General features: G+C 31.5%; 2 protein-coding genes and 1 pseudogene across 3 annotated transcripts in view; 2 read left to right on the plus strand and 1 right to left on the minus strand.

The window, feature by feature from the left end:
- Positions 1–3176: 3176 nt before the first annotated feature.
- On the plus strand, positions 3177–6970 carry LOC131853110 (L-lactate dehydrogenase B chain-like; annotated as a pseudogene).
- Positions 6971–11110: 4140 nt separating this feature from the next.
- Positions 11111–18514, plus strand: LOC131852995 (L-lactate dehydrogenase-like). 2 transcript variants are annotated; one of them, XM_059203776.1, is made up of 7 exons: positions 11111–11230; positions 12580–12707; positions 14877–14994; positions 15345–15469; positions 16012–16234; positions 16953–17194; positions 17459–18514. In XM_059203776.1, the coding sequence occupies exons 1-7, from the start codon at positions 11191–11193 to the stop codon at positions 17621–17623; spliced, it is 1041 nt and encodes a 346-aa protein (XP_059059759.1). In that variant the 5' UTR covers positions 11111–11190; the 3' UTR covers positions 17624–18514. The 2 variants fall into 2 exon arrangements, with proteins under 2 accessions (XP_059059759.1, XP_059059760.1); XM_059203777.1 differs by lacking the exon at positions 11111–11230 and adding an exon at positions 12258–12368.
- Positions 18515–20177: 1663 nt separating this feature from the next.
- Positions 20178–24343, minus strand: part of LOC131853086 (kalirin) — a 221870-nt gene continuing 217704 nt past the window's right edge. The window contains exons 45-47 of the mRNA XM_059203902.1: positions 23988–24221; positions 23432–23623; positions 20178–23133 (exon numbers count right to left, since the gene is read on the minus strand). Of these exons, the coding sequence (XP_059059885.1) occupies positions 23023–23133; positions 23432–23623; positions 23988–24221 (537 nt within the window). The 3' untranslated portion in view covers positions 20178–23022. The remainder of the gene's footprint in view (positions 23134–23431; positions 23624–23987; positions 24222–24343) is intronic.

The raw sequence follows: 24343 nt of genomic DNA on the forward strand, positions 1-24343 counted from the left end.
TGTGGAAAAGAAAAAAAATTGTGATTTCCTCCTGGTTCAAATTTCTATCAAATCATAGTTATTCGATGTGGAAAATCTCCAATATATTAGTATGATATATTGAAATATGATTTGATAGTAGTTTCAACCGGGAGGGTATGACGGTTTTTTTTTATTTTGCGGTTGCGAGGCCGTTGCTCCTCTGAACCGCAGTTGATTTTCACTAGGCTTCATAGTACAATTTTTTTCTTACTGGTTTTAGACCGGGAGGAATCCATTGACAGTTAAACCTCTGATTAGGGGACTACAACACACTGAAAACCCTTTATTTCACGCGGGCAAAACCGCGAGACAGCCAGTATGGTATATTAGTATATATATATTTTTTTAAATTTCTATTATGACGATAATATATATTGTTAAATGTGACGCCTTCGTGTTTTTATGTAAGCACATTGTATCACGATGTATTTGACTGAATTATTTCAATAAAATATAGGCTATGCGCACAAGAGTTTTATTTCTAATTATATAAGTTCAGTTGTGTATTCACAGATATTCATATTTAAGTTTTCTCCTTATCACGTGGCGGTTTGTCTCCTGGAGCTGAAACAAAAAATATACTCTGTTTTAAATATTATAGTGAATTTGCTCGTTACCTTCTGAACAAATCATAGAGGTGTAATTTTGTCTCTATATTACGAAAATAAGAGATATATTTTCATAAATGACAGAAACAATAATACATAATGAAATTCAATATAAACCACATTCATTACCATTCTGGAGGACTGAGGTCGTATGCCTCCGTACCCTGTACACTGCCATATCTTAATCAATAAATATATTAACTTAATTTGTGAAAGACTACGTAACACTTACTACTTGGTATGGGTACAGTGGATTGTAACCTAGATTGAGAACTGCGTCATTTTAAATCGATGGTACATAAACTGTATATACTATAAACCAACGAGCATAAGCTATTATTGTGATATCGAACTTTACAGCATTATATTAAAGCTAAAATTAAGTTGTCATACGTAATTGTTCCCCTTTATCCCAATAGAAGTATTTAATGAACGACTGATCACGTTTCGTTGCTTCGTCCTTCAGATTGGACTTTAAAGATTTCCGCAAAATTTTTGCCGCTATGTTCGAGTAATTTACGTAACTGTAAAAAAATATTATACTGTTTATGTAGCTACAGTGAAACGCTAAAAATTACGCGTTATAACAAAACTTAGAATTATTCTTATTGTGATCTGTGTGAAAGATACAAGAAGATTGTGAATAATTTTCATTATTTTTCTAATATGAAATACAAAACAAAAAAATATTTATTCAGTCTGTATGTATTATTACTATATGTATACAATATAGTTAAACAATTAATCGTTTATAAATTCACATACTTTAGTCCTGCCATTCTCCAAGTGCTCATTGCTGCAATTTTATTTCTTATATTATTATTAATATTACGATATTTAAGTTATTATTTCGTAGTGAAGTCTCATGTCAGACAGTTTTGTCAGTTTATTTATTATATTTTTCTGTTGAATAATCAGTTTCTATACAAACTAGGTCGGTTGGTTATGGTTTTAAGCGTGTTAGTGGATACTAAATAAACTTTTTAATGTAGTATTAACACACTAACTAATATAATATCGACGACTTGAGTGGTGTAGAAGTTTATCACCTAGTTAGCACTAGTTAGTGACCAGTACACTGCCTTCTACTGGTCACACGTTTAATTCGCGCACTGTACCTAGCTACAAACATAAAGCAAATTCTGATTAATTTAGAACTAGACGGCACTCTGTGTGTGGCGTTCTACTTGGTCACTTCATTAAAAAATAGGTGAACGAGAAATGTGACACTTCACATCCTGTACAAATCAAGATAGGGTCGGTAAATTAGTTCACCCTGAAAATAATCGTTAAAAATCGCTTTAATATTGCAACAAGAATATATAGATAGATACGAATATGAGTACCTACATGCTCTCAGATACAATTATCTACTACAATTGTAAAATGCTAATATGGAAAAGATTTGAATAATAAAAGATGGTGTGAAAGCATACAAGTACTTTATACACGTGCGCCCTTTAGTCCTTGTAACTGTGATTCGCAGAACAACCCCTTTATCCCGCGCTTTTTACTTACTCCTGGTATCTAATATTATTTCTAATATGATGTCATTGCCGCTTTGGAAACAATTCTAGACGATGCCAATTGCCGTACAGCGAAAGTCGCATAATGTACCTACATCTAATACTATAACAGTTACGTTGACTAATGAGGTAAGAAGGTACCTATATAGGAAGATAATAAAGCTATCAATAGTAATATGTTGAATACAAAAATAGCAAGCCAAATATGAAATGGTACCTTAGTATTTACGACGATAAATATTTATTATCCTAAAGATGTTCTTATTTTATCTGGTTCCACTATCGTCAGTTCTCCGCTTAGTGGAAAAAAGAATGTGGAAATTGGGTCTGGTGGCCATTTAACTAAATTTCTGGTTGATTTTTTCCGTATGTATATTATTAGGGAAAATACTATATATTGTGGAAGCGTCTGTCTCGTACCTGTAAGGGGCTTCTTAACACGTCTCGATGAAGTTTTCACCAGCGTTCACTTTATACAGTAGGTTGCACACTACGTTTTTTATTAATTTCAGTATAGGAATAATGCGCGCGCGTATTGGCCGTGGTACGGTCTGTTATGTCAAAACTATGGGGGGAAAAGCGCGGGAACATAAACTAACGGGATCTATTATAATACATAGTTTGTTCTTACAATGGGTAGATTTTGAACATAAATAATACGTAAAGAAAAAAAAACTGCCCATTTAAGTAATTTTATCAGTTGTTAATATAAGCTCTGCTTAGTTCGTGACTAGATGGCGCCACTGGAATTATTCTTGATAATTACTAATTATAATAATCACATATTGAATTAGACTTTTCTATAACAACAGCTGATATAAAGGATTATTTAGACAACATTTGTTTTCTTTACACCAAACATCAATCCTTGATACGAACTTCCAGGCTTTCTACTTCTCTTTTTTCCACGTTTCTAGACAACATTGCATCAACAGAACTGAAATTACATCTTTAGCCTTCTGTTATACGAGTATGATTACACCATAATACATTATTATACAACAAGCCCCGTCTGCGTCGAATGGCAGCTACGTGGTTACGGCCAGGTGCGTATTTGCATCTCTTCTCATGCAGGTAGATGACACACAGTCACTTCCGGTTAGCGCACGTGATACCATAGACATAAGCATAGACGATGCATGTGTATAGGTATACATAAATATGAACGTTTATATTATGCCATGTCACTTAAACTGTATATGGATAAAATTATCCTATTAATATAGTAATTATTGTATATAGTATATGGTAATCAGTATTTGTTCTATTATTCTATTGATTTGATCAATAATATAGATCAATAAAATCAAGTCCAGTAAAATCAAATTAATAGAATAGTCAAATTTATGTAGCTTCCATTCACGAACTCATTTTCGATTTCTGGCGATCGTATCTACCAAAATATAATATAGGTAAGTAGGTAGTTTCTATTTCGAACGTATCTACCTGCGTAAGGTAACTGAATTTAAACTAAAATTCTTGTCTGATATTAGAAAAAATTGAAACTAATATCATTTTAAATTAGACTATTGTAAAGCTAGTGTGCAGTTGGAACTACTTAACTACAGAATCCGTACCTATATAGCCGATGATCGCGATGATAGGTTTTACAATGATTCTACATACCTATTATATGTATGCACAATGACATTCCGAAATCTATTTATATACGAACAAATCGCATCAACTTGTATCTCAAAATAAACGTTGTATAATGTCAACGATCTAGTTTTGCATTTGTCCTTCTTGATATCATTGGTAAGACTTTGTATTCCATCTTTTACTGTTCGTTCCAGTGATTAAAAAATGTAAAATTGTAATTTTAAATTGTAAAAGTTATATAGTAGGTATATCTTTCCGAAGGATTAAATAGTCAAGCTTTCACACGGCATAATTTTACATCCATACCTATCTTCTTTAACCGAAATATTCCATACAAAGATTTGCTCTGTGACTGAGATGCTCACGCTAAAAACTTTGTATAAACATTACTTTAGTAAACAAACGTTACTTTTAAACAAACACAATGTATAATTTAGTATTTCAGAGGTACTGTAATAATGATTAAGATGATAATGGTAATGATGAATCAAAAACGTTATAAAAGTCGAATACTTTAGTCTAATTAGATAATAGATATTAAAATTAGCCTGTAAGACTCATGAAATGCGTAATGTTAGTCCTTTTTAAATATTAAAATTTCAATTTATTTCAAAGACCAGGGTGTTACTAATCAAATTATCATGTTTTTTTTAATGGATGATAATGGAATAGTGCGCCCGCCTGCGCTAACGGTTTACGCTGGCGGGGCACCAGTGGAGATTGATAAGATGAGCATGAGATCAGGTCAATTGACCCATCGTGACAAATTTATCACGATAGTTTCCAGGGGGAACCGCGTGGAGGTCAACCTGACTGGTACATTGCTAGCAATGGCGTCATCAGTCCACATTACCACAAGTAGTAACAATCCCCTTCCCCCAATTAGCATGGTTACAATAATTATTGGATAAATCCAATAAATTGTCTTTGTTGTAACTCCGTTGAACTTAGGTACGAGCTAAGATCACTTTTTATCCGTGGTAAGAACCTCAGAACAATCCATGTTTTGACGCCGTTGTAAACAGTGAATAGTGAGGTCTATCCAGCACAAAAATCCACCGCGCAGGACAGTCCATAGATTAACATAAATAATGGTCTTACGTAATTTACAAATAATAACTCAATACAGTGCTATCAGTTGCTTAGTACCCAAGCAACAAGCATTAACAGAAGCTCTGCTTAGCTTGTGACTACATGACGTTGTATATATTGTCCTGTATCATTAGTTATGCACAGTTGAGATTATCTTTCCGTTATGTTTTTTCTACTAAATCCTCCAAATCCAAATCCAAAATACTTCTATCTAAATCCTTAGATAATGCACATGAGTATTTGCTTTTTTGTTATTTACAGATTATGCGGTATCATCGAATTCTAAAATCTGCATAGTGACTGCCACTGCAACACAAGGAGTAGACGAGTCATATACAAACGTTGTACAACGTAATGCAAAAATTGTTGAGGCTATCGTTACTCAGGTTTGATATAATTCTCAGTAATTACAAGTAGGTATACATGCATAAATTATCTTGAAAGCGTATATAATATAGCAATGAAGCAGAGATATCGAATATTATTGGTATGTAAGGATTTCTGAGGATTTAATATGTAAAATATAGAAATACTTATAAGATAGGATAATGATGTAATAGGTACATCATAGCGGAATGCAATAAAGAAGAATGTATCATTAAAACAAAGTCGCTGTCGCTGTCTGTACCTCTATGTATGCTTAAGTCTTTAAAACTACGCAAAGGATTTAGAAGTGTTTTTTTAATAGATAGTGTGATTCTAGAGGAAGTTTTATATATATAATATGTATTATATGTAGTACACCCGTACGAAGCCGGAGCTAGTAGCTAGTATAATTATAAAATTAAAAAACATGAAACTTATCAAAAAATTCACTACCGTCTACCCATCGTGCGAAAGTGCAGTAACTATATTATTATTAAATATGTTTTACAGTTGCTGAAATACAGCCCTGACGCCATTCTTCTAATAGCCAGCGAACCGGTGGATGTACTTAGTTGCCTGGCATGGAAAGTCAGCGGTTTACCTAAAAATCGTGTCATAGGCTCATAATCTAAACACAGCCAGATTCCGTTACTTTCTGTCTGAGAAAATGTGCATATCTCCTAACTCATGCCATGGATATCTTATAGGCAAGCATGGTGAAACTAGTTCTGTACTGTTATATTTATTAACTAGCTGACCCCGCAAACATTGTTTTTGCTATATAAATTAAAAAATATGGGTTGGTAAAAAATTTAAGACTGTATATATTTTTAACGCCACATAATAAAAAAAATAATCGTAAAAAGTGTGTTGGGGTAAGCCACCCTTAATTAAGGGTAATTGTTATAAACATATTCTCAGATCTACTGATTATACATATAAAATTTCATCAAAATCGGTCGAGCCGATTCGGAGGAGTATAATCACGAAACCTGTCACACGAGAATTTTGTATATTAGAGATATACAAAAAGTGTAACGATGGATGCTTATTACTTTATAAGCCTAAAATGGTTGAAAGGGATAGAATAAAATGTGACACAAATATCTTACCCATGATATGTAATAACGTTAAGAATTACATAGCAAACTTTTTACCTAAATTGGCACAGGTAGCGTCGTCCGATAATACTTTATTATTATTACTACACTACTCTACGTCTATTGATATATCATTTATTTGTACCCCGTAAGAATAGACTTGGGGAACGAACAAAGCGCAAGGCAAAGGTATAACCCGTATAAGTGTACCCTTGTATTGTGTTATAGACCGTGGAACGTCTATAGTTTCGTATAGTATTATTTAAAAAAAATGTTAAACGTTCACCTTAAAATGGAACCTTAAATCAACTAGTTAAGCTTGTTTTTAAAATATTTACAGTTTTGTGTTATACTCATTTAATGCATTACTATTATATTGCTAGTTCCAGTATGATCAGACGTAATCGTCGCCGCCGTTCGCTTACAAGATCTGAATCCGCAGATCGGTACTGATCTGGATCCAGAAAATTGTCATGAAATTCATAGACAAGTTGTAACTAGTAGTCGTCAAATACAAGAGCTCAAAGGGCCTGACTGCTGGGCAAGGGCATTGTGCCTCACAGACATATATCAAGCTAGCCTGACCGATTCTGGTTGTGTGCGACCTGTCTCTACTTTTGGAAAAGTAAGTAGGAAACCACTATTTCAAATATAAAGCGTATGCTTTGTAATGGATTATAATTAATCACTATTTATAAATAATCACTAACTCAATTACTAAGATGGGTGAACCATGGAAGGCTACCGTAATAATCAGTTTTTATTACTTCATTTACTGCACTAACTACTTGACGGACTCGGTTAGTGTAGTGATTCAGCCCACCGCACATAGCGTGGGTTCGATGTCACGAACGCCACAAACATTTGTATTCATGAGTATGATTGTTCGTATCGGCCTGGGTGTTTTCTATGTATAATATGTATGTATTTACGAAAATAACATATCTATGTATTTGTATCAGTTACCCAGCACCCATAACACTAGCTTTAGCTAGCTTAATTTGGGTCTAGATGGATTATTATTATATGCGATCCTTGTCATGCGATTATTATTATTATTATTTACTTGCTAAATGAAAGAAACAAATTATTAACTAATATTTGTTTCGTTATGTAACATATAAATTACTTTATATGTAATCACTATTTTTAAACTTTACTTTTATTACGTTCTTCCAAACGTCAAGGAATAGGGCTTCATACAGTGCAGCTAATGAGACAATCACTAACTATACCTTCCATTCACCGAAATCATAAGTGTAGCGTTAGTAAACTACCAGGATACCAGCATATACCAAACATACTAGCAGGATACCAAACCAACCACTACTAACTAATTCTCCTCAAAATTGACTTCCACGAAAATTGACGTCATTACTGTGTGTGCTAGGAAATAGTGGTATAACAGATATCATAAAATAACCATTATCAGAAACTGAGAATACCCTTGTAATAAAATCGGCGGATGTAATAGCAGAAACTTAGGAAAGTATAAAGATTGTCCATTAAACTCCATTCATGCAAGAATTAACTGCAATGAGCATTCATTTTTGAAAATAGTAACTTTTTCTCTATCATACTCCTACCACAGATAACATAATATTACATACTCCTACTAATAATTACTTTCAAACATGTGCTAATGTCTTAATAAGATAACAAATCGAGTGATGTATTTTTAATGATTTTGTAATAAAGTCACTGCACGCTTTAGAATCATTATGTTTTATTTATAAATCGATCCCAACTTTAATATTCCAGCAGTACAATGTAATGAGAAATTGATCAGTCTTGTATCGTCTTACGAATATTATAAACGCAGTTTGTGTGTACGGATGCATGATGGATTTTTGTTACTCTTTCACGCAAAAACTATCGAATGGATTTTGGTGAAAACTTTGCAGTGATGTAATTTATACATCAGAATAATACATAGGCTATATTTTAATTATATATTATGTAAGTTACAAACGAATGTAAATAAGTAAGGGTACCTAGAAAAAGGCCTAAATATAATTTAACGTTTTTGCGTAAATAGTATGTTGTATAAAGTTTCATGTATTGTGATGAGTTGACTGTGGCTCAGTATATAAATTAATATATTAAATTATTAAATATTAATTGAGATATGGTTACAAGAACCTAGATGTTATAATTATGCCAACTTATATTAAAATACTGTATAAAAGAGTGTAAATGTACTATACTACAGAACAGTAGTTGGGTATCTCTACAATAACCATGTATACACACAATAACATTGGGGAACCCATAGGTCGAAATAGTTTTAATATAATAAGGGGACGCTCTATATCATTCTACCGGGTGAACACAAAAAATAATGTGTAGGGATTTTTGAGATTTCACATCCATACATTCCAATCTTACTAACTATACTCACAGTTGATGTTTTATCACAATGGATGTTTTTTACTCTTTCACGCAAAAACTACAGATCGCAATTTGATGAAACTTCACAGTAATATAGCTTATATCATAATAACATATAGGCTATAATTTAATAAGACATTATGAAAATTAGGCGAAAATTAACATATTTTTTCTACATGTCGGTACATTTTTTTAGCAGAAGAAGTTGCGAGGGTTATTTAGCATAACTGTAACTACATGTACTGAGTTATATGAGACGATTCCGCGAATATGTAACCACTATCGTATCACAAACATCATTTCCAACATTGAAAAGACTTTTTTTCATTTCGGCGGCGGCGGTCGGCGCATTTATAGCATCGTCAAATTTTAAATGCATTTTCAATTAAATACAATAGTTTCGTTTTTGGAAAACAAATGTTTTATTTATATGTTAGGCAAAGTCACATGTGACTTTGCCTAGTTCTGCCTAGGCATTAGTTCTTTAATAAATCGAATATGTTTTGTATATAAATTCAAATAGTATTTAATATTATGTTAAGTTCAGCTGCTCGATTGCTTCTCTCAGCAGAGGTATGCATCATATTTAGAACTAGGCAATGGATATGTATATGTGACTAAGTTTTAATATTGATATAAAATTTTATTTAGACATTATATTAAGATTATTTTAGGTTACTTTTAGTGTTTTATTCATCAAAATTCTACGACTTAAGGTCGAAAGTTCGAATGCCTCTTTCTGAATGTTCTAACTTCAATCTAGATCTCGATCGATGAGAATAAAGTCTTATACTAAATGGTCAGGGTTCAAATTGTGTATAGCATGTTGTCACCGCTAATTTTGTTAGTGCTGTTTTAAAAGTTCGTCGATAATCGACCTTGATCTCGGGAGTTATGGTATAATTTGAGATCAGTAATACTCACTGGAGCATGCGCGTTGCCGTGGCTTCCAAAACTAAACACGAAGGTCACCTTGACTGACAGAATCTGAATGTTGACTCAGTACTGGTAAGGTATCTTGTAGAGTCTCAGACAACTACATACGTGACGTACATCACGCACATCATATATACATCCTAATTCCAAGTAAGTAATAATCATATTCAGTCTAGATTTCTTCTTTCCTTAAAAGTATTTATAAGTTGTATGACTTCATTTCAACGTAAATTTATGTTAGTCAAACTATTTGTATGTTTTGTGTCAGTTTGTAATACTTTAAAATATAGTTTTATTAACTCCTCTTAAGTTTTATTATTTTTTGTATTATTCTATTTTAATATAACAATGATAGACAAAAAAAAATTTACACTTAATTGTAAACTATAAAAGTGAAAGTATTATAACTATAACTGACGTAAAATTTTGTAGGTATTACCTACACCAAATTCTACAAAATGTTATTATCTTCTAACAATGTCTAGTACACTAAAATATTTCAAATAATTTATTTACTCCAGCACAGGTAACTTGGAATATACTGTAACCAAAAACTTTAAAAATTTTTCTTGACAATTCCTTACACTCTATAAAAAAACTAATGAGTTTCTTATCATAATCACAATAGTAAAACCAGAACAGTCGGTTTAGACTTGACTATTATAAATGAAATAAAAAAGATCGATTAACAACAACGGACAAAGGTATAATAGCAAAAAAACTACACACCTACTGGAATTAAAAACTTCCTGAACGGAACTCTATTTTGTGTCATCAAAAAATGATTCTAGCAGAACTTAGGTGCTTTTATGGCACAGTAGGCCGCATTTACTACGCATTGTTCAGGTCATCTTTTGTACAGAATAATGGACATAAAGGTAATCAATCCGGTTATATAATATATTTACCACTTATGGGTTACTTATACTTAACTTTACTTGAGTAAGAAAGTTATTATTGCTCTCTTTGCGGACAAATCTAATGATATGTTGCCAGTAGGTGGCCGTTACTGCTTTAACAGGAGGAAGTGGAGGAATGTGTATTTTCATTTTTGTTTAAACTTAAATACAAGTGAATTTAAATTGTTTTATTTTTAATATTAACAGATAAAAGACGCAAACCTGACCTCACTCAAACTAAACGCATTTCGATAACACTTCTTTTAATCAATTTGGGTTCCTGTTACTTACATTTCTATGTATAGTACGATGTTTTGCATATATTATATAGGCATTAATATATTATAAATTTTAATGAATACTTACAATTTACTAAATCGAACCCATGACCGTATACGTTACCTTTTAACCGTACTTCGACGTCTCGTGCGTGACAGCGGTCAGCTCTACACCCTTCCTATATTTTCGTGCGTTAATTCTAAACCAGTCATTCAACCTAGTCAGTGAGCCGGCGCTTTGGCAGTTTCACTTTACTACGTTCAGTAACTGCTTAACAGCTAAAGAGACGACATTGTACATTGAATAAGAAGTATAGTTATAAGTTCGCGATTTATTTTTAATTTTCTTTTCGCAATTGATCTTTTCAATTATGCCTGGTAATAGTTTTAATGGAGTCAATGGCAGCAGATGTAAGTAATTTTGTATTTTTTTTTCCATTTATTAAATTGTTTAAAGTGTTTAATATTTAAAATAACTTTGTTTTAAATAACCGTATGGTGTAATTTTTTTAATAGGTTTATTTTGATGAATTGTAGTTTAGTGTCTATTTATACTTAAAAAATTTACTTACTGCGTTCTTATACTCTATTAGTTTATAAATTATAAATTATAAACACTAATAATATAATCGGTCAGTCAAAATGAAATAGAAATTAAAATAATAACAAGTTTTTTTTTAATTAGAGATGGTAATAATATTATGGCAGGTACCATAATATTATAATAAAAATCCGATATACATTTAAATATTTAAAAAAAATATTTATTTTTATGTTTTTTAATCAACGACAATAATAGCTTTACCATAGAGCCTCTACATTTTACTCTCCATAGATAATAATAAAAATTTAATTTGTTATTAGTTTATTACCTAGATCAACTTTATATTCAAACTGAGCTCTATGATTTTTATTATATGCATAATGGTACTTTTCGAACGTAATTAATCATCATTATATTGGTATTCATATATAGATAATATATAGGTAGTATTCGACCGGGTCATTACTATACTCCGCACAACGCAGTAAAAGCTCAGAGTGCAGCTTATCCATTGAAATATACGCACACAAAGTCGTAGGTATACCTATATCAAATGTAACTTTTAAGACAAGTCCAGAGACAATATTCTATACTGTCATAAAATGATAGAATAATTGTTAAACAAAGAAATAAAAAAAATAAGAAACCTATATTTATAAACCTACTTTTAATAACGATTTGTTGATATTGCATACATTATCACATTATTAATTATATCACACCTATTATGGTATAATAATATTGAAATGAAATAAATTATTGTCATCCTTTAAAACTTATGGTGTTTTTAAATGTTACATATCAGTAACCGGTCATATCGTATCAAAACGGAGGCCGGCATTTGTATCATTTTGTATGCGCAAGAGTAACGCTTCGCAGTCGTACATTATTTGTTAGTTATACTTGAGCGTCGAAGGGCACGGACGTACCTACATATTTTTCAAGTTTAGTTTCCTACAATACTTAAAACTTGTCTCGTTTTATCTGCAAGTATTTGAAGTTAAGGTATATCTCTTTTATTTCATGTAACTGCTTTTATAAATTTATTACACAACTCTAATACAATAATCAGAAATTAATTTAATTAAAATATTTAATTTCATTTAGACATTTATTATCATAAAACTATATACATTGACAATCATAAAAATGACAATAAAACTAGCCATGCATTGTATTCCCCATCAAAAGAAGTTAATTGCAATTTATGATTCAGGTAAAATGGCGACCGTCGACCAGCTGTTCCAGCCAATCCAGCAACGGACCGATGACACCGGGAGCAAGGTCACGGTTGTCGGTGTTGGTCAGGTGGGCATGGCCGCCGTCTTCTCTATGCTCACTCAGGTTTGTAAATAACAAAACCCTATTTGAAGTCTGTTTATGTTGTATATTAAAAAGTTAACTTTTACCAGAGTGCAAAAATCTTATCTTAATAATAAAAAATTATAAACGCTAAAGTTTGTGAGTATGGATGTTCAAAGTGCAAAAACTACTGAACGGATTTTGATGAAACTTTACAGTAATATAGCTTATGTATCAGAATAATACCTAGGCTATAAATTTCACGCGGGCACTGCCATTACTAAATAAATGAGGAAAACTATTGTATTCATATTGATAATTAAAAATAAGTCTGTATAATACATACCTACTGTTATAATAAGTAATATGGTTATTAGGTACATGAAATCTATAAATATAATAGACCACTACTTGAAATGAATATACAGCGGCGACATCTATATTTACGTTATATATACCTTTATTTATATATAATATAAATATCACATTCTTTAACATAGCTGCTTAATTACCTTATGCATTTAATATTTAGTAATAATAGAGTATACAATACTCAATTTAGGTAATCTCGTGCCGGTCACGAGACGAGAGGCATGATTTCTACTAAATATGTATTTATAAATTTATTTTAATATCGTACCAGTGGTAAGACTTTATTCGCATATTTTAAGATTTATGTATTATTAACATGATATGGCCTACGTATCTCTGGATTAATATGCCTTTCGAACATCGCAAATTTTTTTTTCAAATGAGTCTAGTGGTACCTTTTTTCTTTTACATAATAATATTTCCTCTCTTTTTAAAATATTAATATCATATAGATATCCTCACAACTTTTATGTTATTTGATATTTTATCCTGAATTATAATGTTCATAAATCAATATTTTATTAATATAGAAACATTTAAAATTAAGCAGTTAAATGGACAATGGAATAGAACCTTATAACGGAATTTTACAATATTCTGTCTGATTTATTCACTATTCAAAGTACATTGCCTCAATTTGATTTTGATATTTTCTAAATGTGCCTAGGTATGTCTAAAATGGACATATATACAGCACCATAATATACGTTATTATACTTACAACTAAATGTAGTTGTAATTTACTCACATACATATAGCATTATATCTAATCTGATTACCCTATATTAGTGATAAGAAATAATCGAACTTCAAAGTTAATATACACTAAAGTCATATTATTTTGTTGCTGTTTGTATTCCTTATCAAATACATTGTCAGTATGGATCATAATATCCAATCATGCAAGGTTCTTTGCCGCCAAAGACCAGACAAATTGTGTCTTGTCTACATATATATATACGTGTTGTATATCATAAGGGTTGTATACTGTACTGGTTAATCAGAAATATATTTATTATTTTAAATTTGTATTTAAATTTGTTATCCTGATACTGTACATTTATTTTATACTTCAATGTTTTGAAAATAGTCTATAATATATATCTATAATCTATACCTGTAGAACCCGTTATACTACATATTTGGTATTTTCACTTGTACTATAGGCCTTTGTCGATTTAATAATACAGTACGAGTAGGAGTACTTATAGTGTGTTTATTAAATTTCATTGTCAACCAATGAAATTTAATAAACAGACTCTTATCTACACACATTTTCATTTTAAATCTAATTTGGTTATTGTCATGCTATTTAAACATCGTATCACTGATTTTCTTGGATAATGCTTTGGTGTTTTTATCGAGAATATCTGAAATACTAGTTTTAGTACTGCCACAGATAACATAATATTACATAGTACTGCTATTATAATTGTAACGATTCAGTTATCTTTAGGTATACTCGTAATGAAAAGTACTTCAAGTAGAGATGTATGCATTCATAAAATACTAAACACTATGATCTATGAACATGATATTGTAATATCGTCTGTCCACTACAATATCCACTATATTGGAAAGCAGATAACATTTGATATAATGTAATAAAAAAATTCAATACACCTGTATAGACACATAATATAAAGTACGTACTTTTAATACTGTCAAATAAATAAAAAAATTCTAAATACTAAAGTATGTTATACCTAAATCATTTCTACATTACAAAAAACTATACACGCCTAAGGTTAAGGTTTTAAAATTTTATTTAAAAGGTAAGATTTTAGCCCCTATAACAATTTCTCTATTAACATTTTGTGATGTTATTGTCCTATACAGGGTGTTACCAACAATATCGCATTGGTTGACGTCATGGCAGACAAATTGAAAGGGGAGATGATGGACTTGCAGCACGGGTCTGCTTTTATGAGAAATGCTAAGATTCAAGCGAGTACAGGTAAAATTTATTAAAATTAAATAGGACATTAAATTACCTATAACAGAAATAAAACACCTTTATGGTAGCGACCTAGGAACTATAATAGATTATATTATTAAATATACATGACATCATAGATTAGTATGGAAAAAAAAATACTTTCATTAGCATGTAGAAATTATTTCACAGCTTTCTGTATTTTATTTTATTATCAAAGAAAAGTTGCATATTGTCAAGGGATTGTGAAAACATTCCTGTAGCACCATAGTTGGCACAAATTCGATCGCGTCCACCGAACTTCGACTTCTAAATTTTACAAGTACTCATGATTTTTCAAGCTAAATATCTATTTTATATTTTATTCACAGATTATTCTATATCGGCGGGCTCAAAGATTTGTGTAGTGACGGCAGGGGTACGACAGAGAGAGGGAGAGTCGAGACTCAACTTGGTGCAGCGTAACACAGATGTATTGAAAATCATTATCCCGCAGGTATATTACATATCAACTTATATTAATAATACTCTTTTTTGTGCAAAAAATATTTGCATAAAAGAATTTAATATAAAATATGCTACCAAAAGACGACATTATTGCTCAAAACATTATCTTACAGACAAACTGATATTATAATATATATTTTAATTACTTCTTAATCGATGAAAGCGCCAATAAAATTCCAAAGTAATTCGAGCGGCAGTAAGTTTGTTGTCTGCTGTATTAGGTCAAAACCTCAGCGAAATGTGGGCATAATAACTGTTGGGTTATATTGAAAAATAAAATATTTTTAAATTTGTAATATAATAATACATAATATCAAAAATGTAGAAACTGACGGTGGACAGTAAAGACTACAGCATGGAGTTTTTCAAGAAGGGTATATTAAGGTTTTTTAAAGTCGGCAACGCGCATGTAACACCTCTGGAGTCTCAAGCGCTCATAAATTACGGTAACCATTTACCATCAGATGGGTCGTATGCTTGTTTGCCACCGTACTAGTAAAAAAAGGTTTAATTATGTATTATTTTTAACAGTTAGTGAAATACAGCCCCGACGCGATATTCATTATCGCCAGTAACCCAGTGGATATCCTCACCTACGTAACGTGGAAGATCAGCGGTCTTCCAAAGCATCGTATCATCGGTTCTGGGACCAATCTGGACTCCGCGCGGTTCAGATACTTGCTCTCGGAGAAACTCGGCGTCGCGACCACATCGTGCCATGGCTACATCATTGGAGAGCATGGTGACAGTAGCGGTAAAATACCATTTATATTAAATAGAGGATTAATTTTCATTATAAACTACTATACTGGTTCAAATGAAATTATTGAATACACAGATTATGGTCTGTGATGAAATTTTATAACATTTCATTCATTTCATTCCTAGATTAAGATATGGTATAGTTTTCAACATTTTGGTGTTTTAATAAAAATACCAAGTTAGACTTTGTTGGAAGTCTACATGGGTATCTATTTCACTTACTTCTGTTGCCAGCAGCTTGCTTTGTTATGTTATGCTTTGAAGACATAGATAATGAAATTGTAGACACTTAAGCTACTAGAAATGCGTAAGTACTACGCGAGTAGTAGGTAGGTACCAACTATTACAGATAACATACTATTACATACAACTATACAGAACGAACGTCAGTCCATGTTGTTCATGCACTGTCAGTTTGATTGTTATTCCAGTTAATTAAGTTAAAAAAAATAGACATTAACTTTGGCTCGCGTATGCATGTCTATTTTCACCATGTCAGATCACCAAATCTAGTAAAATAGGTGCCTAGATTATTTCGTTTCTACATTATTTTCATACTCCTCACAGCTCAAGTTTTTTTAAGGGAACAAATCATAGAGAGAGAGAGCGGTCTGATAGAATAAATAGAAAACAATATCCTCTTTTTATTAGAATATCATTGTGCTCTGTAAAATAAATAAGCTTTAACTACCTTACTATTAAACCAACAGTGCCGGTGTGGTCTGGTGTTAACATTGCTGGTGTACGTCTCAATGACCTAAACCCAAAGATTGGAACGGACTCCGATCCTGAGAATTGGAAGGAGACCCATGATATGGTGGTGAAAAGTGCTTATGAAGTCATAAAATTGAAGGGCTACACCTCCTGGGCTATAGGTCTATCGTTGGCTCAATTGGCGCGCGCAGTTCTCTCTAATGCAAACAGCATCCACGCAGTATCTACTTATATCAAGGTATTTGTCAAGTGTACAATACTTACACTTTGTATAACTAATATTTACCTAACATAATTTATTTTTGAAATAGTTTTGATTGTTTTTACTAATTCTAAAAAATTAATGACATTTCAAATTTAACACAGACTAAAATTAAGTATAGTAAGTAAGAGTATGATTAAGTTTCTTGTGCCGCTGAATTAATACATAAATATAGAAAAAAGTTTTTTAATCGATATTTAGTTACCATATCTTGAGTATTACTACCAAACTTATTTTCAGGGTGAACATGGCATTAAGCAGGAGGTTTTCCTGTCTCTACCGTGCGTGTTAGGACAAAATGGCGTCTACGACGTCATTCGTCAGCCTCTCACGGAGACAGAATCTGCGCAACTGAGAAAATCAGCCGAATTAATGGACAAAGTACAGGAAGGAATCCAGTTTTAAGTAAATTTATAATAATTGAAAATACTATGATAAATCATACATGCAATCATCATATATTGCGTTTTAATCGTGTATTTTCAATAGAATTTATTGTTACTGCTCTTATTTCTCACAAAATAATATATAAGCATACATACACAGGTATATCATTTATCTTTTTTATTTGCATCATTCTAAATTGATGTTTGATCTCTGTGTCCTATTCTGATAATTTTTAATGATTTTAACAAATATATTTATTATAAAAGGATATAACTACATACATTTATATCTGAAGTAATTTGGAAATTTATTGTAAACTGTCACAAGGACAAGATACCTACTTATGTGGAATAATAACATTTAAATTTTTATAGTTTTTAATGTGTGTTGTATTAGTTTAGGAAACCTGTTGTTTTAAAATATTTACGGTACGTTAAGAGGAACTGTTCTAAATATGCATTTAAAACGCTTTTAGTATTATATAAATAACGTGAAACGTATAATAAAGCTTAAATATAAAGCATTTTAGCTATTTATGTACTGGGTCTCGAACTTCGCGATTAATTGTTCGTTTGAAAGATTTTTACAATGTAGGTACATAAATATCTAAATAGTTTTCATTGAGATTTTTATGAGTAATCAATCTATTATTTTATAAGAAATATATGTTATTAAGATTTGGCAAAATGTAAGTGACCTTAATGAATCACTAATTTTATAAAGATTTTTATAAACTATTATTAATTAGAACAAGATTAAAAAAACGTGATAATTGTGTAATTTGTGACTTTTATACTTTATATTTCCTAAAGATTTATGATTAATTTTTGTGATAAGACGTTTTTATAGTAATTGTCCAGTGTGTCTATGCCTTAATAAATTAATAAGCACAAAAAATATACATATGTGTAATACATGTTAACGATTCTGTCTTCTAATCAACTTGTAATTATTTTGTTGATACTATTATCGCGTAATATATTTATGAAGTCGACTGTACAGATAAGGTCTCGTTGTATCGTATATACGAATATATACTATTCGATCTAATTAGTACGTCTTAACCCAATGATAGAGACAATAATTAGTTATGTTAATGACAACAATCCTATCTATAGCAGATAAAATGAGTATATTTCTAAGTTGGATATTAGATGCCATGTTACTACTCGCAGTTGAACGTTTCTTTTTTATAAAACTGAAGTTATTATCAGGCTTACGGCGTACCTGATAGTAACAGTCTACTACTACAATGGCCGCTATTAAGGACATGGCGTATCATTTTGCGCTACACGTTTCGGTACCTAATTTGACTGCTATATCTCACTAATCGAAACAGAATATTTTCCAAACTGAACTGCTGGGTGTCTGAAATAGGCGATAGAGGTACGAAGACGTTGAGACAGTAATGCTCGCTATAAAGTTGTAACTTAAGGCGCCTGGTTATTGTGGTCCCTGTAATACTATTGAGAGATGTGATAACTGTCTCATCCGTCATGCTCGAGAACGGTTGCTACTTGATCTATTCGGGTTACAAACAGTGATTAGACTATTTGCTTTTACAAAATTGTAATAGCATATGCTAGTGAATCTCTGTTATTGTACGTACTTACGTACAACTTTCGTATTCGAAAAAAATACGAGCTGATTTTCTTGTAAGTTCTTCTCAGCTCGAACGCATTCCGGACTAACGGTAGATTTGACATATCATCAGTCTGTAATAGACCTATAAGAATAAATATTTTTGATTTAAGTTCACTTAAATTTATCTAAAATAATATTACCTACATTTATTTATGTTGTAGAAATATGAAGTAAAACTGTAAAATATAAACTGAAAAATATATTTAATGGTAAGATGAGTATATGTAATGTAAATGTGAAAATATATGTAATGGTAAGAGAGTGAAGTGACTATATAGTTTTGATTAAAGAATACAAGAAAACTTTAAATATATTAATATCAAAAGAGTTTCTCAACTATTTAGCATTAATATTTTATTATGTCATCAGCATAATAAAGGTATAATCAAGCAATTTAGATTAGGGTGCACTTTTTGATATGTTGGGAATATATGGAAGTTAGTAATCCTCCAACAGGGTAGTTGGAGGATTACTAATTTCCATATATTCCGGAAATGAGGAAAAATAAAAGCAAATTGCATTTTTCACAAAATTATATAATGAAATTTATATAGTTACATCAGTACTAGTACAACTTGATAAATAGTGACACTGGCATACAGATCGCTGAGTACAACTACGGAGTAAAACGGTAAGCATACCATTAAATTAATAAGACTTTTTATGCTACAGTGCCGAGATAAACATCATATTATACATACTGTTTTCCATATAACACTCAATATTTGCTGCTCTCCGGATGAAACATATATACTTTATATATTATTACTATTAATTCTTTATCAGATTATTATAAATGGCAACACTGTAAATATAGATACATTGTATTTTCTTTAATTTGAAAATATATTGCGCATTTTTATAGTATTCCAATTAATATAGTATAAACGATTTATTTAATCCGTTAAATGAACAGTATAAATACCTGATATAGAAATATATATAATTCTGTACAAAGTTACTGTTAAATATCATAGACAAGAAAGTTATATCTAGTACGAGAAAAGGAGAGTCAGAGTACCTATGATCGTTGTGGTAGGAGTTAGTGGTAATTTAATAATTGTATTACAAAATATCAAGATTTAAACAGTGATAACAAATTTATGAACAAATATATACCTCTTATATACTTGTTCCATAATCTGACATTTATTATGTGTTTTGATTACAAGAAGTTTTTATTAGAATATACTAGATTTCTAGAACATAATCTGTGGAATGGTTATCAGGATTAAATCAATTTTAGTATAGATAATAAAATAAGGAAAAGTTTTCTCAATTCGTTTTAAATAATAAAGTTTCATTAAATTTCAATGATTAACATAATGCACAAGGTAAATTATTGATATTAAAAAAATGAAAATAATATTTATATAAGAAATTATGGATATTAAAGTATGTATAGACAGATGTGAAATGTATAAATTACACAATGTATAAATAATCAAATATCAAGGATGGGATCTCGTACTCCAATTAAGTTGTAATAATTTCAGAAGTGACTTAAAATTAAAATCTTAGTAACTTGTTTCGCGTAATATTATAATAGTTAAAGTTACTTATTTCCTCTATATTGGAGCACGATGCAATTAAAAAATAATTATTTTAGATATTAATGAGTAACATTAAAAGGCATTGGAATGACTGTTGTGTGCGTTTTCTCACAATTCCATCGTGCGGAGTAACGCACTAAGCTATTGTCGCCGAAAAGGCTAAATGGTATAACCCGTAAAATGCAATATTTGAGTAAATCACGTTCGTATACATTTTCGACTGTTATACTAGACAAGGAACCACTAATACTCGATCTAAGTCGGGGTAACAAAATGCTAGACCAAGATACTCTATATTTTAAGTTCATAAAAATTATCTTGACTGTAATGTATGTTACAAAATTTCTAAATTTGAGCTTATTTAAGAAATATAATTGGACTTTAAGTAATAGAGTAAAAAGTATTCTAAAATCTTCTCTTTATAAGGTAACTACCACTTTGATGGCAATGCCAAAATCCAGTTTCTTCAAATTTAATTCTTGCATGTGTCGTAATTAGGTTTTAGTCATATAAATAAAGTCTAATTAAGACACAAATATATATATTTTTTATAAATCTATATAAAATGTGAACGACCGTAATTTAGGGTTACCACATTTAGCAGTATCAACGACAATACGCGTATCTGGTGAGTGTGTGCACTATATGAAAATCAGCTTACATATTTGGACGAATGTGGCAACATTACTATCAACATTCTTTTCCACCCACATAGAAGCCCTAGTTAACACGTGATATACAATTATTTGACATTTGTAGCAAAATTATAGTAATATCTAGTTGTTTATGTTTGTAACATTTTATATGTGTATTAATACTTGTTTCATATGTTCATAGATTTTGTTCGTTTACACGTGAACATATGAACATGTGTTTTGTAGTATTATAGAGCCGAATGTATTATAGTTTATACACTGTATACATTGGCGGAAACGCGGTGTTACAACTAACTATCAGTTATATATACTATAGCGATCTCATTATACGCCGTTACGTTTACTTACAGAATAAAAATTTTGCGTTTTGGTCAGAAATTAGGATAATCATTACATGCTAACTTAGTACTATATACATTTTAATAGTTTAACAAGTACACGTTAAATTAGGAATAAGCATGAAATATTATTTTAGCATAAATCACAGACACTTTTACAATCGGCCGCTCTCAAAATCATACAAATTTTACATAATGGTTATTTTCTTATATATTTTTTCTTATCATTTTAATATCCAATGATCAGTTCATGTACGTAAAAAAATATTTAGATATATCTGTGAATAAAAATATGAGGCAAATTAATAGAGCTAACGGCTTCTAATGACAATAAATTTGGCATATATTTGTATTAAACGATACAAATACGATAAATAACCAAATACATCGCAATATAATTTCACGTAACTAATATACCAAACTCGACAGGTGGGCACATTGACTATAGAACGATTATAGTTAAACTACAGCTTAGAGAAAAATCATAACCTAAATTGTGTGTATGAATGTTTAGTAAGATCTAAATTTGGCTGATGCCTTTGTCTCTTAATAAATGTAAATCTCTTGGCTACAAGAAAGTTCTCACATTAATTAAATATTTAAAATATAATGGTCGTAATTGCCAGTGAATAGCAAATTCGTCTGTTTGAGTCTACACTAATATCAGTTCGGGAAATGATGCTTCGCTCGTCACATAAAGTATACAGCGCGGTAGTATTTACACTACCAAAACATGTGTATGGAGAAATATTATTCAACCATAATTATGATTAGTCTGTGCATCGAAATCGCCGCAGTCTCTATCTCGCCAAATACGAGGTGGTAACATATAGAGAAATGTCGCTTTGGCGGTATAGAATAGTATTTACGTATTGGGTTTAAGGAACAATTATCGATATTATATATGTTGTCTACATATTGGTGATGTTGGTCGAAATCTACGAAACGGTGACAAACGATACGAACTATTTGCCACTGACATTAACCGATACTCAAAGCATGTATTTGATACCTCGTCGCGTTAAGAACTATGTATGAGTGTAATTCACAGATACCAAAGCAACAATGTATCAGAGATATATGTTTTGCGTATCGCTCGTTATACAGTTATTGAGTATTGGCCCGATACACGTATCGTAACTGCATACGATACATATCGCCCATGACTAGCGGGTGGCAGTAGGAACGGGACACGTCTACATAGCGGACGCGTCGTCGCTGCACGGTCAAGTGTCGTTGGGTGAACGTAGCGAGTGTAATGCGTTACCATGACCAGCGGGACGTCGTCGGTCTAAGAACGTTTTCAGTTGTGTAGCTGATAGAGTAGTTGCAGGCGCCTGGAAATAAACATTGAATTTTGTTAATCTAGTACAAATGATAACTGGTAATTGTGGACTATGTACAGGACTAGCATTATGGATATCATTCAATATCAACATATTGTAAAGCCCGTCCTGAAGATGAAGAATGTAATTTCATTATATTACTCAATATAATATATGTAATCAATACACGTATATAAAAAATATGGGTATGAAAATAATTCAATTCTAATCAAATAGTCAGTAATCCAATAGTTGGCAAATTTGACATTAACACTGGACGCTGGTAGCAAATAATCGGAGAAAGTCTTACCTCGTCGAACCAGCGGTCTTCAAGGGCGTCCTTAAGAGACAGCCGACGGGAAGGTGTCGGCTCCAGCAAGCCCCTTATGAGCTGCTGCGCCCTTTCTCCTATGCCAGCCCAGTGCTCCGGCGGGAAGCAATAGTCGCATTTTATTATGTTCGCTGTAGTTTCTTCTATTGATTCGTCCAAAAATGGCGACAACTGGAAAATCAAGATATGTTTAAAAATATACATTTTTTTAATATTCCCATATCCCCTTCTTTATTGTAATATAGAGAGACAAGGTCTATATCCACATTAAGTGACAAAAATAAATAAGTCAAAGTTCTTATATATTTTGTCTTTAAATTATTATGATAGACGAAAGCAATGATGACGGTAAAGAACAGGAATTACAACAATTTGGAAGACGATTGCCATGAAATCTAAATGGTAAAACGTAAAGTCAATTGATTTGATTGTACATATACTGCCACAATGCAATATTGTACTGAAATTTGAACTATAGATTAAATTCAGTGTGTCCTAAGAGCTCAGTTACATAGACTTGTAATCAAAGACTCACCCCTGTTAAAAATACATATAAGAAGACCCCGGCAGCCCAGGCATCCCACGCCGATGCAGGCGGTCTGCCGAGTACGCACTCTGGCGGCGCGAATTCAAGCTGCGCTGGCGCAGGCGGCAATACGTCTCTACCAGATGTTCCCGCGGTGCCTTCGCCTGTCTCTACTGCTGAACCTAAGTCGATCAACTTCAGCTGAGGTTGTGTACCGCTCAGTTCTACCAGGATATTTTCAGGCTGTGTAAAATAAAGAACAACCAAATCCTGTGATTAATAATTATTCTGAAATAGGAGAGGTCAAAATTATTGATATCAAAGTACAATCTCAACTTCATTGGCCTAGACAAAGTCTAAAGCCA

The sequence above is a fragment of the Achroia grisella genome, unplaced genomic scaffold, assembly GCF_030625045.1.
Source record: "Achroia grisella isolate CSIRO2021 unplaced genomic scaffold, CSIRO_AGI_Agris_v1 utg874, whole genome shotgun sequence".
Taxonomy (NCBI): Eukaryota; Metazoa; Arthropoda; class Insecta; order Lepidoptera; family Pyralidae; genus Achroia; species Achroia grisella.